Here is an 18,790-nt window from a genome sequence, read left to right on the forward strand (position 1 = left end):
TTAACTGGTGTGTTTCCAAAACAACGGGTGTAACTCCAAATCTGCAATTCACACCCACTTAAATTCATTTAGGGCAAAAGACTGGTAAAAACCCAGCAGTGAAGCCTCCTATAAAATCAAGACTCCCCAACTTACCGGGGTCTTTTGAGTTTGGTCTTTCTTAAGGTGGTCATACCTGGAGGAAACTTCCATGGAGTGAAGATATTCCCAAGTTCCTTGACAACCCACCTGTCTTCATCTGCAACAGGTGCACCCAAATCCTGCACAAGGTCACAGATGCTGTGCACCGGAGATTCTTGCACAAGCATGACCTAAGACTTCACCTCAGGTCCACTAGATGGTGCTCTTTCCTTGGCCTGGAACCCTTCCCTACACTCTGGGGGGGAGGGGGGAGGGAGGGCGTTGGTGCTGTAGAAACAGTAGAACCCCCGTTAGGCCGAGGTATGTTTCTCACAGGACACTGAAAGCCAGCTCAGGCCATCTCCAGACACAATGGCTGCTGTTCCCTAGCCCCAAGTGGTAAAGACCCACGAATTGCCTGCATAACTTTCATTACAAAGCAGGGAGAATGGCTCTGAAGGTACAGCAGGATAGAAAGCCTTCTCCTGGTTCATCAAGACCAGCAATCGCTATAAAGACAAGTGTGGAAATACACTGGTATATGCACATCAGCCAATGGAGGGCGGGGTGCTAGTTTCTGCCCCCTAGAGTTCAGGTCCACATGGCTTAGTTGCTCCATATATATATAATATACCTTCAGAGGAAGGTATATTATATATATATACACACACACACACACACATATATATATTTATATATATACACGTTATATTTATATATATACATATATATGCATATAAATATATATATATATATATATATATATATATAAATATGTGTGTGTGTGTGTGTGTATGTATATATATATACCTTCCTCTGAAATACGATCTCTGGCAGGATCCTCAGATGCCCAAGGGATAGGACAACGGGTCTGCGCAATTTAAAAATCCATTTTTTTGGAACCCTTTTTATGGACTGCAGAGATCCCTGTGCTGGCAGGGGTGCTGGGGGTGATGGAAATTTCACCTCCCCAAAATCAGACCTAGGTCGGAAGACACCTTGACCCCTCTGTATACCCTTCAGTCCACCGTTCTCACTCTGGCAAGGCCCTCAATCCTTTCATGATGGAGTCGCAGATTCCCCCTTCCTTGGAAAGCCACGGCCCCTGTTCAGCCCAGAGGGGAAGCAGCGACGGAAAGCCCACCAAGTGTGAAATCGGCACCCAGGAAACTCCCGTTAAAAGATCTGCGACCATTAAGAAACGTTCACCAGAAGGTATGCCAGAAAAGACCAATACTGCTCCAGCAACAGGTGGGAAGTAACTAAGGGAGGTGGGATGGGACACACAGAAAAGGGAAAGAAGACCGAAGACAGTCCGAGTGACAAAAAATAAACACACGAAGTAGGCGGAGCACGACGATCACAGGTGGAGGTAATACTGACCAGGTTTCCAGTTCTTCTGGGAAATTCTGAGATTGTTTTGTCTTGCCATAAGGCCACTGAGCCTACGGCTGTAGGGCCTGTGACAGATGAAAACACATGCTAACCAAGTCTTTCTAGGATTCCCAGCGCTCGATTGCAACAGAGAGGCTGGCTTTACGACAAATTCCACAACGCACCAGGTACTGGTACAGCCTCAATCTGGGGTTGGTCAGAGAAGGGAAAAGTCCCTGGTCCCTGAGATCAGAGACTCTCAGGACACCCGGGACGTCTCCAGGGTGGTGTCAGCCCACACCGGCTTGGTGGAACGGGGGCTTGGCTGGCAGCTGCTAATGGATTTCAGGGGAGGAAAGAGAGCAAAGACTCAGACACCAAAACTAGAGGAGATGCTGTAATGGACACATCATGGCAACGTTCTCCGGGCCAAAGGCCCACCAGAGCCCGGGCAGGATGCCAGGCCAGTCCTAGAACCACAGAAGCCAATCATTCTGTTCACCACTGGGAAAAAAATCAGTGATGGGGATCTTCAGCCTCAAGACTGAACAGTCTCAGGGAGTAACACTGGCCTCGCTTTAGAAGGAGAAACACCCAACGGTCCTAATGTGGAAAATCTTACTCGCTGTCTGCAGTGGCATCGGTGCCTCTGCTTCCTCTAGGTAGTGGCTTCCAGGGAAGGGTGACAAGTACCAGCAATTAGTCATCTGCATGTCACTGGGGGGAGGGGGCACAAGAGCATGGAAATCCATCTGTTATAATGACGCAGGAAAGCAGGCCTCTTTCCCCTCCTTTTGGCTTCTGCGCTGGGTTATCCGCGAGGAGCCAGAGAGGCCAAATGATGCCAAAGTGAACGGTCCTATGTGCAAGGCTCGCTATTGAAAGCCTTCCCTGGGCGAGCATCAGCTACGTGGACAAGAACAGCAAAACCATTCTTTCCCTCCCTCTTCTTTCTTCACCCCTTACCCTTACATCACTTCCACCCCTAGTGAGGGCGAGAGAGGGCGAGAGAGAGCGAGAGTGAGAGAGGAGATACTCTCATTTCCTTAGGACCATGCATCTTGGTAGCATTCGCTTCCCCTCCAAGGTGTTACAGGAAACAGAGCAGGTCTGAAACTCCCGCTACGTTACAGATCACGATGACTCCCAGTGGTCTTCACAGTTAAGAAGGGCATACATTTAAGAAGGCAGCCTCTGGGCCCCCCTCTCTCTTTCACGCACACACACTCACACAGACTCTCGCACGGTGGGAACGACGCTCAGCAGCGGGGCGGGGCTAGCTCATGTCAGGTACTGCACCACGAGGAACATGACCACACAGGTGAGAAGCATGCCACCGATCATGAAGTACTTGTCCTGGAAAGCCCGCTTCTCAGTGAGCCGCATCACGGTGTTGGACAAGCCCAGCATGTTGGCAATGTCAAGGATCTTCTTCTGAGTCCCCTGGAGCAGACGAGAAAAGAAGGAAACACAAAGGTCAGCTCCTTTTGCCAAGGAATGGGACTTCTCCTAGAGACAGTCTCTGGGTCATACCTAAAAGCATAAGCAGCACCAATCAGGAATAGATCCACTCTGTGGTCAAATGACTTTTGATCAAGGTACCGGAGCAAAGCAAGGAGGAAAGAAAAGCCTTTTCCACAAATGTGCAGGAATGATGGACCCTAGTACATATATATATCGTGGACATATACACATACATGTCTCGTATGTACCACACAGATGTCTGTAAGAAGATCCTCAGTTCATATCATACACAAAAATTAATTTGAGATGGATCACAGAATTAAACATAAAGCTTCGAAAGGAAAACACAGGAGAATGAAACAACCCAGGTGTACATCCACCAGAGAATGGATAGACCACTTATAGTGTATCTGTACAATGGGATATACTACTTGGCAATAAAAAGGACCTAATTACCAACTTGGAACAGTATGAATGAGCCTGGAAAACATTCCTGAGAGGAAGAAGCCGCTCTTGGTAATACATTTATATGAAGTCCACTAACAGGCAAAGCTACTTTACAGTGAGATAAATCAGAACGGTGGTTGCCTGGAAGGCAGGCAGGCAGGCAGGCTGGCTGGGAAAGCATGAGGGATTGTCCGGGGGTAATGAGGACGGTCTACGTCTTGACAGCAGTGTGAGTCACAAAGGTATATGCATCTGTCAAAATTCAATGACCTGCACGAATTAGATCCGTACGCCTACTGTATGTACGTTACACCTCAAGAGAAAATTTTAAAATGAGAATGTTTTACATATTTTTAAAAAAGGAAACCTCAGAAAACTTTTCCTCTGCTCCCTGACCCCAAAATCCTGGCTATCGGCCCGTTCACTGTGTGGAACACAGTGGGATTCTGCTGCGTCTCACGTGTGGGTCAATGTCCATGTTCGCGAGAGGGTCTGAAGCGGGTGACGTGGAATGACCGTCACCAACACAATGACCCCTTGTATACGTGCCATCAAGACCAAAAGAGTATTTTATTCCTAAATCAACAGCCCACAGCACTCAGCCTGCCCTTCCTCTCTGCTTTCCAATTTTTGTTCTTAAGAACACTTGACTGCTCACGAAGTGGCAAGTATAAACAGATGCTGGGCAGACCCCAACTCGCTTCCACACACGTGGCCCATCTGGATGGACGGCATCTAACCTAATGCCCCACATTCAGTTTTTAAATGAACAACACATTAACGAGCAAGACAGAAGAGGCAGAAGTGAAACCAGCATGAGGCATCACGGACAGGCGCTCGAACCCTGGGTTCAGCCCAGTGACGAACAAGCCTCTCCAGAAGAGATCTTTCAGGTCAAACTTTACCGTTGCCAGCGGAGGCCAGAGACATGTTTTTGCAACGACAGTGATGGTGAAATTTAGGCTCTTGCTAAAGATTCTGGTTAGCTCTGGGGTGCCTGGGTGGCTCAATCAGTTAAGCGTCCGCCTCGTGATCTCGGCTCAGGTCATGATCTCACGGTTTGTGGGATCGAGCCCCACACTGGGCTCTGCGCTGACACCTCGGGGCCTGCTTGGGAGTCTGTCTCTCTCTGCTCCTCCCTTACTTGCATGCACACCCTAAGTAAATTATAAGTAAACTCTAAAAAAAAAAAAAAAAAAGATTCTGCTTAGCTCTGAAGGCAGATTATTTCATCCCTACATGTAATACAAGTACCCAGCTTCTAAAATCACCTGAAAATTAACATAAATTTCAAAAAATGTATTCCTTTCCAGCCACAAATTTCCCCCAGCCACGGCCCAGCAACTTCACTCCTTTTAATGGTTTAGGCAGGAGTGGGGTGGGAGGAGGATGGAGAGAATCAAGACCAAAAGGCGGGTAGGTAGCAGCGGGTGTACAGAGGAAACTGAATTAGAAACCTCACGTTCCGACCCCAACCGCCTCACTGGGCTGCCCTGCGCGTCCTTCTGGGGACAGCACAGGGGCAGATGCCGCTGAGACTCCTCAGTGATATCAGACTTTGATAGGAAGCGAACATTCGCTTTCGCAATAAGCTCTAACCCCCCACCGGGTCGACGTCAGTGCGACACGGGGAGGTTTGTCCTAAAAGGGTTTTACTGTTTTCCCGAGATATGGGCAATTTTCTAAAGAAAGGGCAGATTAATCATCACGTATCAGTTCAGATTACAGCAGGTGGCCGTTCCGAAAGAGGGGCACCCGCGAAGCCGTTGGAGACACAGTTCCAGACCACCAGAAGCACCACGGCCGGCAGCAGGGCGTGAGGGTCACTTGCGGGCTGCCTGACCTTCTCCCTGGTGACGATGGCAGGGGCTGTGCAGCAATGTACTGAAGTCCCGCGGGGCTGACGGGCTCAACGCGGTCCAACAAAAACTAAGATAAATCTCACACTTCCGAGTGACTGTTTCTCACAGCTCGGTGGCTGGGAGCGCTGCGTTCACAGGGGACCACACCCTGATAATAGGCACAGCCCACACCCCATTATCCATTAGAGCTGATACAGGAAAAGGGCTGAGGCTGAAACATCATGACTGACATCAGAATCTGTGTAATGTTTCTGTAAACCACTCCCAGGGGGTTTGAGCCTCGGCCAGTGGGGCGGGGCTTCTAGGAATACCTGGGACTACAGACAGGGCAGCTGCTGCGGGCCAGCCCAGATGCTCTAGAAGCCCTTCTGCGTCTGCGGCTAGTCAGCCCAGGCAGCCCTCCGGCCCCACCCACAGGGGCTCAGTTACAGGAGCACAAAAGGTCTCGGTTATCAGGTGGTCGGCAGGAGGGGCTCTCCGGGAAACCACGTGAGGGCGAGGGGCCGCGTGTGGCCACGTGTGCCTTCTCAGAATCGTGCGTTCTGTAATTTCGGCAGTTGTGGGATTTCTTGGTCTTAGTGGTGCCTATCGTAGCAGCCACTTTCAGGTAAGTTCAGTAAACGGAAAAAGACCCAGATACCAAGTGATGACAAATTATGGTTCGTTGCAAGCACAAGAAGCAGCTGTGAGCGAAGGGAAGGTGGTCACTTGTGGACTCCTCATACTTCAGCTCCAAGAGAAAGGACCCCAGACTCAGGGCTCTGTCTCACCACCAAAATAACAAAACGCGAGGATACGTAACCAAGACGTCAACGTGGGTACCCAACTGGTGGATGAGGCCAGAACGAAGGGCCTCCTCCCTGTCCCCCAGAAAAGCCCCCACCTTCAAGGTCAGTCTCTGGGCCCTCAGTCCGTCCAGAATACTGTGCCCGCCTCCGATGAGGTCATCCATGCCATGGTGAATTTTCTGGAGGGAGGAGTTGAAATGCAGCGAGCTATCCATTGGGATGGTCGTGTCAGAGTCCTGTGAAAGAGACGCAGGCACAGGATTAGCTCTGCCGCCTGGTCAGCTCCTGGGGTCCCAGCGGGTCTGACTGCTCCGCCTGTCGGCCAAGGCCAAGCCAGAGAGACAGCCAGATACACACGGCCTGTGAATTCCTGCCTCTCCACCATGACCACCACTTAAGAAGGAACATCAGTCCTGCAAGGTCTTGCTGGGCTTCTCCTGAAGGCTTTCTCTGACTACTCCCCTATTAACTTAGCTTGTTCCAAATGTTCCTTTCCTTGGCTTTCCCTTAACACAGTATTACAGGTTTGCTTTTGTTCTGCAGCTGTTTTATCTACAGCTGTCGCTGCAGTTAGACGGAGTCTGACTAAGGACAAAGGAGGCGAAGGCCTAATGGGTAGTCGGGATGGGACAATTCTCCTCAGCGGTCCAGAAAGGGCTGTAAAGAAATGAAGGAAGAAAAAAACTGACACCGATCAAGTACTTTCCACCCTGATGCTCATTACCCTAAGCTCACTTAATCCTCATCCTAACGTTATAACACAGTTACTGTACTATCCCCATTTTAGAGGTGAAGAAACCGAAGCTCAGAGAAGTCTAAGATCACACAGAGCTGTTCAGTGCAGCAGGGCCTGTATCTCACTACTGAGTGCAGAGCCGGCCCTCTTAACCATCCTGTGGGAAGAAACACTGAGACTGGTCTCAGGGCTCTAAGTTTACACCAGAAGCGGACTGGATACAGAAGGCAGTCAGGACTGGCCGTAGTTCCCTTCTTTCCTGCCTCCTGACGATCGCACATTCTTCTGCCATGCAGGGTCATTCTCCCCTCTTTCAATCACCACGAAGAGGTTCAACCACCTCTTCCTTGCTGCATACGTTCAGAATCACTTTTCATGCACCTGCTCTCAGTGCCCCCTGCTAACACAGGAGCGTTTCGAGAAGCAGGCAGGGACCACAGCTTTTCACTTTTTCACAAGCTTTACTCTCAGCATCTTAAACAATGTTCTGCATACAGCTAATGCTCAGTGGGTCACAAGACTCCAGTGTTTGAATGAATCAAAGAGAGGCTTCTCTTCATTCGACAAGCGTTTATTGAGTGCCTTCTGTACACAAATCGTTCTTACCCTTCCGCCTGAAAGGGGAGACCTAATTGGGCATTATCACTCAGAAAAACATATCATAGTTCCAGCTCACAGAGTGACCGGCAAGAAGTTCATCTGGCAAAGTCAACTTTGATTAAGGGGCACTGCGTGCAGAGCACCGCACCGAGCTGATATGCAAACAAAAGAATTCTGAGCGATCGTCCCTGACCTAAAAGAGGTTTGAGTACCCAATGCCATAGCGATCAAAAGCCCACACACCTTCTGGCGTGTTGTAGAGTTCATTACGCTTTTGAAAGGCAGCTATAAAAACTTGAAACTACCGGAAGGAAGGAAGGAAGGAAGGAAGGAAGGAAGGAAGGAAGGAAGGAAGGAAGACAGCTGTGCCTACCACTATGCCTCCAACACGTCCTCCTCACACTTCTGAATTGTTAATCAGTGTTACTTGACTGCTTACTCTAGAGAAGCAGAAACTACACAGGCACATTCTGAAACACTCAGGGAAATTTGCTGCAAGTGTGGACACAGCAGAGAGACTTAAGCATCTGTGAAACGTGGGCTGATTTGAATTCTGATGGCAGGCTTAGAGAGCTAAGACCTCTTGAGAAAATGAACCTCTCTGGTAAAACAAAACAAAAAAACCCAAAACCCACTTCACTTGGTGGAAATACATTATAAGGGCCCTGAAAAAGGCCAGTGTGTCCTCTAGCCATCAACAGCCATGTGCAGGAATGGATCCTATTAAGACCGAGGGGCAGGGGCAAGGGTCTCCCAAAAATCAAACATGCAAACCAACCAGGCCACTTTCGAACAGGCTCAAGTCAAGCAATCCATCCAAAACAAAAGACCTGTTAACAAAGTCCTCCAAATTGCTGCTCAGATTTGGGGCAAAAACATTTTAAGGCATCTGACACGGGAACCACACACATACACAGCACGATGGCAAGTGCCTGCAGGCAGCTTTGAAATGCTGCCCCTCATGACAAATGGTTTCAGTTCTCATCATCTGTCTCTATCTGATCAGAAACCATTTCCACCATGTGAACTTCCACCTCTCAGTCAAACCAGGTCATTTTCACCCCTGCCCACTCCTTCAATTTAACTGCTTCCACTTCGGGTTTTCGTGTTAGAGAAGGAGGTTCCCTGTCTAGGTCTAGTGTCTGTGGCAAGGCACAAAGCCCACTGTTACTTCCAGTCGATCGGCTTCGGACACCCCCTACAAAGATGAAGCTCCAGGACCCGAGTTTCAGTGGCGACAAGCTGCCGAGTGCCTGTAGACACTGCCCCCCCCACCCCCTCCCGCCCCCCCAACCAGGAGCCTGGCTTACGTTAGTGGTGAAGGTTCGAGACAGAAGTTCCTCTCGCTGTCTCTCCTGCTGCTCCCTTGCGTATCGCCGATGCTGGAAGTTTCTGAGAGCAGTCTGCAGGTGCTGGACATCATACTTTAACTGGTCAACACGACTGGAATTGATGGAGACAGAGATTACATTCCAGAAACCCAGGGCCGCACATTTTGAGCGGCCAGCCTTCGTATTCAAGAAAGATGCTTCCTTACTTCTCCCTACACCACTGCATGCTGTCCCCACCAAAATGATCTGATTTTGATCACTGATGTTGAAAATAAAGAAGCGGCTTGTGGTTAAAGTACGGTTGTAGCACACGAGATTCCAACAGCTTTACTTAAGCATCTGCTGGTCTCTGATTCTGGATGCATGACAGGGAACAGGTGACAGGAAGCAGGCTCAAGGACCTCTCCCTGACCTTCCATGGATTATATCGCTTTTCAAGAAGGAGCCCAAGGGCACCTTTCGAGTAAAGCAACAACAAAGTTTCATAAGAACTTTTGGGAGCAGGGGCTGGGCTGGAGGTGGTGAGGGTTTTCATTTGAATTTCATGGCGGAGTATCAAATGTTAGATCAGTATTTCATTATAAATCGGCTGATTGAAGTGATTAAGGGCAAGATTTCATCTCAATCCAAGAATGCAGCAGGAACCAGAGGGCAGTGCACACCTCCCTGGCTGCTGGAGGCTTCAAGTAAGGCCACGGGTCTGGCCAGAAAAACAGTATTGGAGGCAAAATTTCAAAATGACCCAATGTGAGGAGACACAGGCTTCTGAGCCCCTAACCTCACAGGCTTTTTATTTTGAGGAAGTATCACTGAAACGAAACCGTGCCCTTTAGGGGGACTTCATCTTCACAGAGTCTCAGTTTTTCAATGTGTAAATGGATTTTCAGAATATCTGACAGCCTCCCCTGGACAAGAGGCGTCACAACACTCACAGTTTGGCATTCTGTCTTTTGTTCGGGGGCTCCTTGCTGGACAGAATCTCCAGACGTTCTAGATGGCTGAATATCTGGTCAATGCTTGCTTGGATTTCGTTTTCTACTACTGCACAAAAGAGAAAAAAGAGTAATTGCTGGAAAAGAGACAGTGAGCTTAAATTAGAATGATACAATAAACATGTCTTTTTCCATATCCAATAAATTCAAAGAAACCCATTCGAAAAGGAGAAAAACGCGTATCGTACTGAATAATGGAAAAAAATTCAAGTGATACTGATTCTGTAAATGTTGTTCTAAACACACACACGCATATATACATGTAGCTGTTAATGTCATAGCAATGCCAATTGTTTAAAAAGCTACAGATAAATCTGTAGAAATAAATTTCCTGCCTTTAGAAAATAAAATGAATATTTGGGTTGTCCAAATAAAATATTTTAAGCAAAATGCAGTATCTTCTGAAACAGAATGAGGTCTCTTTTCCTTTGAGATTATTCTCAGATACGAGTTATAAATATCTAGTAAGAAGGCTGCCAATTGAATTCCCTACAGTAATGAGGTTAAAAGAAAAAAAGCACAAAGGGGAAGATTAGTGTGTGAAACACAGAGAAGAGCTCCCTTGAGGCTTTCCATAAGGACGGGCAGGCTGATGCTGGAATCCCCAAAATAGACTGAATATCACTAGGAAAGGCCCAGGAAAGAATCCACAGAGGTAAAGATATGATAAATACAGTCATTTTCCTTATCCCTCTTGATAAACAGTCAACATGACCTCTTTTCCATTTCTAATCATGTGACAGTGAGACTGCTGGGAAGGCAAACAAAGCAGATGGATAGGAACTAAACCGTGTACAAAAAGGGCACCCAGGGGGGCGTCTGGGTGGCTCAGTCGGTTAGGCATCCGACTGTGCCCGACTGCTGATTTCAGCACAGGTTGTGGTCTCACGGTTCGTGGGATCGAGCCCCACACCAGGGTCTCTGACAGCTGTGGCGTCAAGTGGCCTGTTTGGGATTCTCTCTCTCTCCCTCTCTCTCTGCCCCTCCCCTGCTTGTGTGCTCTCTCTCTCAAATAAATAAATAAATAAATAAACAAACATTAACAACAACAAAAAAAAAGGTACCCAGATTGCTTCTTGCCCAATAAAGACACGACAGTAAAGAAGCAATGTCACCCTCCTAGCCCAACCTGCAGCAGCTAACATATGCACTCTAGATTAGAACAGGGTGGGGCACAGAACCCAGAAAAGAGATGCTTTTGACGCTCCAAAAAGGAGGCATGAGCAAACAGAAAAGGGCATAGCGACAGCCAGGTGGGGAGGTGAACTGGTGGCTTCAGCAATGTGTGGGTAACCAGTGGCATCTGTTGTGGCCAGCTCAGAGAAAGGACCTTTCCTGGCCAACAGAAAACTGTAAAACAAAAAGCAGCACTCTTCTCAAATGAAACCACAGTGTGGGAACTACACTAATTAATATTGCTATTCGTTTCTGAATAATCCTCCTAAAAAGCCACAGTTCTCAGCTCAGAAGAAATGACCAATTCCAGTTAAACATCTCTGAATTTGTACGGAGTACATTCCTCCCAGGGCTCGGTAATTAGATTAAGACAGAGGAGAGGAGGTCCATTCCCATAGGGCCCTGTCAGGGTGAGTTGAGGGGTAATGGGGGATAAGGCCTGTGGGATTCCACGGGGCGCAATGAGAGAAGTCAGAGGCTTTGCCAGAGGGTTTTTCTGTCCACCCCTAACAACAGAACTCCTTCGGCATGGAATCATTAAGCCCCTGAGGCAGCAAGGCGGTCAGGAAACCCAGCCCATTAGCATCGTGTCATCAAGAGAAAGGACTCTGGTCTCCATAGTTAATTACTCACAGTGCAGAGACTGCTTGTCCGCTGTCTCCAGGCGTCCCATGTGAGACTGGATCTCGTGGACCTGCCTATCAAAGGAAGAGAGAGGAAATGAGTGAGACAGGAGTCATCAACAGTGCTTCGGTCAGGAAAGACAAATTTTCTGATGCCAACGTGTAACTGATTTAAATCGACAGCATCACTGAACTGTAAACTTTGTTAAGTGGCACTTTAGGCCACATGTTTTGGCCTGGTTTCTAATATTTTACCATGAATATTAATAAGAACACTAACAGGCGGCGCTTACTAAGTGCCTGCCACATCGGAGACATTCTGCAAAGTCAATAACCCTATGGGGAAAGGACCATTATCATCTTCGTTTTATAAATAAGACAACCGAAGCCCAGAAAGGTTATGTAACTTGTTCAAGGTCACACAGCAAGTGATAAACCTCAATCCGGACCCAGCCAATCCCACTCTCTGTTCTTTGACCCGATGTGCTGAGCGCTGGTCTGTACTAGGGAGAGTCAAAGGGCAAGAAAGATATAATCCTTGTCCTTGAGAAACAATGTAATTAGGAATGACAGGCCAGAGAGACATGACAAGTCCCAAGAAGATTTAGGGGAACATCACTACATGTAAGTGTAAACAAAAAGGAAGCCGAGGGGCTATGGGCAGTGGCGTGGTGCCAAGCAAACGTAAGAAAATCAAAGAGTAAAAGCTGGCGGAACCCGGTGGCGTCAAGTGAGTTCTAAAGAGCACTCTGAAGACGGAAACTTGACCTGATGAGGGAAGAGATGAAGAAAAGGATCGGCAAAAAGGCACGTCACATGGATTACAAGCAGGTGGGCCTGCCGGGAAGCGAGTAGGGGTCAGAGGGGAGAAGGGATGAGGCGATCAGTGCGAGAAAACTATCAGAGGAAGGTCCTGAAAGACGGGGATGTCCCGTCCGGTAAAGGCCTTTCCCTGGCAATACCAGGCGAGTGCCACCTCATTGGGAAATGCGACACCGTACCCTGGCTCCCCAGTGTGGTCTCAGATGGCGGGCCCTAGCGTGCTCTCCGGAGGCTCCTCGGGGCTTGACCAAGGTCACCCCCAGAGCCCTTTCTAGCAGTCGTCTGCGATCAGTTCTGGAATACTGCCTATGCTACCCCAACAACGGGCTCCTGGTGCTTCCGGTCTCTCACATCAGAGGCACAGGAAAGCAGTCTGCTGAGCAACTATATCACCTCCAACCCTTGAGGGAAAGGTCAGCAACCAGCCTCCACCATGAGCACCACAATCTGTGAACCCAAATTTACCAATGCAAGCCAGAAGCCCAAACTGGGTTTCAACTTTGTCTTGTCTTTTCCAGGGCTTTCCTGCAGACTCTAAACATGACCCACGGCACCAGAAGCAAGGCCGGCGCTCTACTGAGTCTGAGCGCACCTGGGTAAGACCCACGGCCCTGAAAGGAAACTAGAAATCACCACTAGAGATGGAGGGGCCAGACTGCTCCTCCGGTAAGATAGGTCCTGATAGTGTAGAATGAGGGCACGTGGAGGTACGGAGGTAGATGGAAGAACACAGCTTGAGTTAACCAACATCTGGGTCAGGGTAACCACAGAGACAGCAAGAGGACTGCACGGCGACGCCGATGGGAAGAGAATTAGGATTTTACCGAAGGCCTGCATGTAGGCAGTGAGGTAAGTTGTCAATGGCAGCTTCATAGAGCAAATGTGAAAATTAGCAGTATTGACAGGAACAGGAACAGAAGAAAAAAAGGGAGGGGGGCAGGGGGCAAAGAGTATCCAAGACAACTCTGAATTAAGTATGAGAGGGATAACCTGATCCACCTGCTATGAGGACTTATGACAAAGCCATAATAACAACACAAAACCAAACAAAACAACATCATTGCAGTGCAGAGACAGACAAACCCTAACCCTGACCCAGGAGCAAAGAATAGAGTCCAGACACAAAAAGAAACGCAAGATGGTTTAAAGCCCAAATGTAAAAGGCAAGGCTTTAAAATTTTCTGGAGAAAATACAGGAATGCATACTATGACTTCAGGTTGAAGAAGAATTTCCTAAACAAGGCAAAAAACAATACTGTCCCCCAAACCACACAAACCACAAGACTCGTCAATTTGACTACATTAAAACAAAAAACCTGTCTACACCAAAGATGCTCTAAAAAAATAAAATAAAAAGACAGGCAGAGACTGGAAGATACCCGCGGCAGATAAGAAAGGACTAATGTCTAGAATATATTAAAAAATGCTGCAAATCAACAGGAAAAGTCAAAGCACTTTTGTAAAATGGGCAAAGAGCGAATGACAGAAAAGAAAACCCAAACATATCTATATCCATATCTACATCTATATCTATATTATTCCACTTGACTAGTAATCGGAAGAATGCAAAGTCAAAATAATGAGATAGTACATTTCTCCCATGGATTGACAAATACTTTAAACTTTAAGGACGAGGGCTTCATGGCAGGCTAAATAATGGTACCCAAGGGATGCTAGCAAAGATTTCCAGCATTCTACCACAGGACTGCCTTCAGCTCTACGTTTTGTTCAAGATTTTTTAACAAACCAACTTACGTTGATGACATTTGCACACGACTCTGTGCTATAATGAGCCTAGGTTAGGATGCTGTACCACAAAACAAATAGTAATATTTTCATTTAGGCTAAAATAGTAAAATGAAATTTGTCAGGGATGAAAAGCATCCCCACTTAAGAATTTTTTAAAAAGTCCCCAATGTACAATATCAAGTGGCATTCCATCCTGGGAGCTGTCTGTTAAAGGCCCCTATTAAAGACTTCCCCTGACGGAAGATGGATGAAGAGGATGACCGGGAAAGAGTCTAGAAGTCAAGTCATGAAGAGGAATGGTCAAAAGAGCTAGTGATAATAAGCCTCTGAGAAAGGAAAAGAAAAGAAAAGAAAAGAAAAGAAAAGAAAAGAAAAGAAAAGAAAAGAAAAGAGAAAAAAGAAAAAAGAAAAAAAACTCCATTAAAATGGGGCAGCTGATGCTTTTCAAATACATAGAGCTGACATACAGGCAGAGGAATGGGCTCATTCTCCACTGCGGCTCCTGAAGGGAGAGCCAGAACCAAGAGCCCCATTCAAGAGGGTAGTTTTCAGCTCAACATGCCCCTCCCCACAAAAACCCCAGAATAATTATGAACTCTCTCTCTTCAAGCAAAGGAAGAAGGGGGGCGCCTGGGTGGCTCAGTCAGTTGAGCGTCGACTCTTGGTAGGCTCAGGTCATGATCTCATGGTTCATGGGTTCGAGCCCCGTGTCGGGCGGGCTCTGCGCTGACAGCTGGGAGCCTGCTTGGGGTTCTCCCTCTCTCTGCGCCCCCCCAACTCGTGTTCTTTCTCTCTCTAAACTTAAAAAAAGAAGAAAAAAAGAAAAAAAGGAAGAAGAAAAAGAGCTCCTGCATGTTTAAACACAGGGTACATGAACTGCTTCGGGTTTTATAAAGGGTCTTCCTGACTACAGGGAGTTGGAATGGAAGATTTTGCCAGTCCCTTCTAATTTTTAAAGTCTATGAGGACAGGGTGAGAGATGATGGCAACACTCATCCTATAAACACCCTTCAGGTAGCTTATACCGTTTTCTAAGCCAAAATGGATAAACTTTAAAGTTGCAGGGAAACAATACTGACTTCTCCCACCTAAGCTCTGAATGCTTTGAATGAACTAGAAGAGATACGGCCAAGAAAATGATTCCAATCTCTGCATTTCATGCCTGGGAGGAAATCAAATGCAAAACAACAAAGCAAGTAGGCATGGCATAGGGGGGACTACTATGTGGCAAGTCTGTTTTAAACCGAACTGGGAATTCAGACAACACACTTGAAGCCAATAAGGAGCAGGTGATGCACAGGCAGGACTTGGGGCGGGGGTGGGGGGGGGTGGGAGGTGGACACTAGAAACCAGAAGCCTTAGCCCTGTCCAGCATGGGGTCCGTGGTCGGCTTAGGTAATAACATCACCAAGCAGAGAGACCGAATAGTAAGAAAACAAGGTCACCGTTGCTGACTAAAAACAAACAAACAAACAAACAAACAAACAAATCCAGTCTGTAGAAATGAAATTGCTTTTTAAAAGTCCATGGAACTACTCTCATCCCTTCATATACACCCATTTTGTATCCATGCTGCCTCTGACCCCTATGAGCAGGGAACAGTTTTAGAGTGAAAAGATACTGGTTGCAAGTTCTGGTCCCACTACGGACTGGCTGAGGAACCAGGAACAAGCCATTTAACTCCTTGCTTGGTGCCTCAGTCTCCGGTAAAACAGGGTACACACACGAATAAATAATCACAATTATTTAAAGGCTCATAGATCCAAATGCAATATGAAATTGCTGTGTAACCTTTACGGCATCATACAAACATTTGTGGTTGTTTTTGCTTTACTTAAAAGTAGCGGGAACCATCTGGTCATTTTCACCTCACCCACCTTGCCGCTTCTACATCTAGCCTCTCACCAGAAGGCAAAATCGAAAAAAGGAAAAACTGGTCTTCAGATAAGGTAACAGTTTTCACACCCAGCTGCTCACCAAAATCACTTGGAGAGCTTGTTAAAAATACAGCTTCTTGTGCTCCAGACCTACTGAATCGGAAGCTCTAGGGATAGAGGGACCTAGGTGGCTTAGTCGGCTAAGTGTCCGGCTTCAGCTCAGGTCATGATCTCACGATTCGTGGGTTCGAGCCCCACTTTGGGCTCTGTGCTGACAGCTTGGAGCCTAGAGCCTGCTTCGGATTCTGTAGCTCCCTCTCTCTCTCTCCCCCTCCCCCACTCACACTCTAATTCTCAAAAATAAATAAATATTTTTTAAAAAATTAAAAACGAAAAGAATCTCTAGAGATAATAAGGTCCAGGGCACTGAGTGATCCTAGGCTATATAGGGGACAAATATAGACACCTCTACAACCACTTGAATATCAAAAATAGAAGCCTGGCCACTTATTCGTCTGTAAAGTTCATCCTAATGCAGTATTATTTAAGCATAAAATGTTTATTCTGATTTTCACCTTCCCTCCCTCCCCCACTCATTGCTCAGGCAGTTAAGGAGTTTTCAAGATACAGAACTTTCAAGTACTGATTTCATTCCAATGTACTGTCAGGGACATGGCAAGAGATAACCACAAACTGGGTTCAAAGTTCCAGTAAAATTAATATGCTCAGTTACTGTTGTGTCAATTCAGCCTCAATCATTAATTTCTGCAACTGCAAAAGTTAATTGCTGACGCTCGCAGGATTGTGTGTTTCCTTTTAAGACACTCAATCACCAGTATCATGAAGCTGAAAGGAGCCTCAAAGTTTAATGAGCTCCAAACTAACATTTTATAGATCAGAAAAAGAAGTCTAGAACCAGAACTCCCAGGGCTGGTTCAATACTTCAGGGGAAAGACAGACTAAAAGATCTGTCCTTTCTTAGTAATACAAAAATAATTCTATTTCATTCCTTTTCCAATGGACTCACAGGTCTGATTATTTAAGTTCCATCATATATATAGATATAAAATTTTTTTCTAAAGTAGGCTCCACGCCCAGCTTGGAGCTTAACGCAGGGCTTGAACTCACCACCCAGAGATCAAGCCGTGAGCTGAGATCAAGAGTCAGATGTCCAACCGACTGAGCCACACAGGCGACCCGTCCCTTCTTATAATTTTTATATGAGAATAGGGCTCCCAGGGTAAGAGCAAATTCTGTCGTTTTAATACTGTTACAAAGTAGGTTTTATATTTGCACTCAAACCAAACACTTTATCATTATGGTCTCTAGTATAAACCAAATCAAAAGAAAAGGGAAAAAAGTGTAGCAGCAACAACAGATTAGTGTCAATCAAGAGTAGGGGCCGACGTCATTTAGGAGCTGTGAGTTACAATGAAACTTATTCTGACGACCTTAGCTCAATGATGGATCTTTCTAAACTGCTAAAGAAGATTCCGTTTGTATTGTTCATTTGCACTCCATCCAATCCTGCCACACCTTAGATTTTTTTCGGACGTCCCTGGGCTCTCCAAGTGAATAGTAAACTATGTGTAGGGGCCCTGACTCCCACCATCTCTACCAACCCAGAGCAGTGAGGTGGCAGGTGCTGGACAAACAATTATCATCTGTAAGTGTGACTTTCCCTTCACCTAGTCTACTTAGCAGGTAGTCGCGGCCTCGAAGATCCCATGAGCCGTCCGGCCCAACGTCCCCACGCATCAGGCCGGACCCTCCATCCGCCGCCGACTTGGGCATCCCGCCAGAGACAGAACTTCCGAGCCGCCCCCGGCAGCGCCCCGGCGGAAGGACTCGGCCTCCACACTGGCGGGCGCCCGAGGCCCCAGCCAGGGGAGCCGGCCTCACCCAGACTGGCTGCGCCCCCGCCCGTGCCCCGACGCGGCCCTCACTTGTGCGTTTGCTGGTACAGCGGCTCCATGTCACCGGCCCCGCCGGGTCCGGCCCTGGCTTCCTTGGAACACGTCCTCACAGCCCCCCTTCCGGCTTCCGGCTACCGGCTTCCGGTCGCAGGACCCGCCCCCTCCTGCCGGCCAGGGCTGCCCCGGCGCGCGCCCTGCCGGTGGTGATGGAGACAGAAGAGGAGGGCGACGGGAGAAGAGGCCCGGACAAAAAGGCTAAGGGTAGTCAGAGGCACTGCCGCAGATCGGGGACGAGGAAGCACAGTTTTGGGTAGGGGGGCGGGCTTCGGCTTCGAGTCAGGCGTTGACAAGGGCAGTCGGAGAAGTAGGGACGTGAGGTCCTCAGAGCAAAGCTGCAGGAGAGCTGGTGGACACCTGCCATTCCCCAGCGGAGGCAGGCTGGGGGGCTGTTCTCGCTCTGCTTCGCAGTAAACTGCTCAGTTGTGGGTCTGGAGCTTTCGCTCCGCTGGGCTCTTGTGCGCAAGCATCTCCTATGTCAAGTATGTCCGGTTACTACCCCCCCTCCCCCCCATTTACCCTTCCAATAAACTCCCAATGAATGAGTGGTGACCGTGTCTTGTGTGCTGTGGGGAAACCGGGTTCCTCTTGCCCTCAAGAGAGGTCGCGGTCTAGGAAAGGAAGTGAGATAAGGGTACAAATAAACAGCTGCAAGGGAGAAAGTCCAAAGAGACAGCCGAGCTAGGGTCAGCCCCGTCGGAGATTCAGGAAAGACTTAATGTAGGAGGTGGCATTTGAGTTAAGACTTGAAGGATTTGGACGCTTCGGTCTCTCCACGTGGACCTAACCCATGTCCACCCTCCAGGCTTATCTGCAGTTCCTCCCAAGGGAGGAGATGTTCCTCTTCCTTTGACAA

General features: G+C 47.8%; 1 protein-coding gene across 4 annotated transcripts; it reads right to left on the reverse strand.

Moving 5' to 3' along the window:
• Nucleotides 1-1,878: 1,878 nt before the first annotated feature.
• Nucleotides 1,879-18,000, reverse strand: GOSR2 (golgi SNAP receptor complex member 2). Of its 4 annotated transcripts, none has more exons than XM_042966718.1 (6): nt 17,908-18,000; nt 11,524-11,588; nt 9,655-9,760; nt 8,702-8,834; nt 6,151-6,291; nt 1,879-2,937 (listed from the first exon to the last, which is right to left on the reverse strand). In XM_042966718.1, exons 1-6 carry the CDS (start codon nt 17,934-17,936, stop codon nt 2,776-2,778), a joined length of 636 nt encoding a protein of 211 aa, XP_042822652.1. In that variant the 5' UTR covers nt 17,937-18,000; the 3' UTR covers nt 1,879-2,775. The 4 variants fall into 4 exon arrangements, with proteins under 4 accessions (XP_042822652.1, XP_042822651.1, XP_042822654.1 ...); XM_042966717.1 differs by having other exon boundaries at nt 9,655-9,763; XM_042966720.1 differs by lacking the exon at nt 6,151-6,291.
• Between the last annotated feature and the right edge of the window lie 790 nt (nt 18,001-18,790).

This window comes from Panthera tigris, chromosome E1, assembly GCF_018350195.1.
Source record: "Panthera tigris isolate Pti1 chromosome E1, P.tigris_Pti1_mat1.1, whole genome shotgun sequence".
Lineage (NCBI taxonomy): Eukaryota > Metazoa > Chordata > Mammalia > Carnivora > Felidae > Panthera > Panthera tigris.

Coding starts and splice junctions, on each gene's coding strand:
- GOSR2 (XM_042966717.1), bottom strand. CDS start 17,936: ATGGAGCCGCTGTACCAGCAAACGCACAA. Junction 8,835..9,654: donor AAAAGACAGAATGCCAAACT/GTGAGTGTTGTG, acceptor CATCAATTCCAG/TCGTGTTGACCAGTTAAAGT. Junction 2,938..6,150: donor CCCAGAGACTGACCTTGAAG/GTGGGGGCTTTT, acceptor CGTCTGCTCCAG/GGGACTCAGAAGAAGATCCT.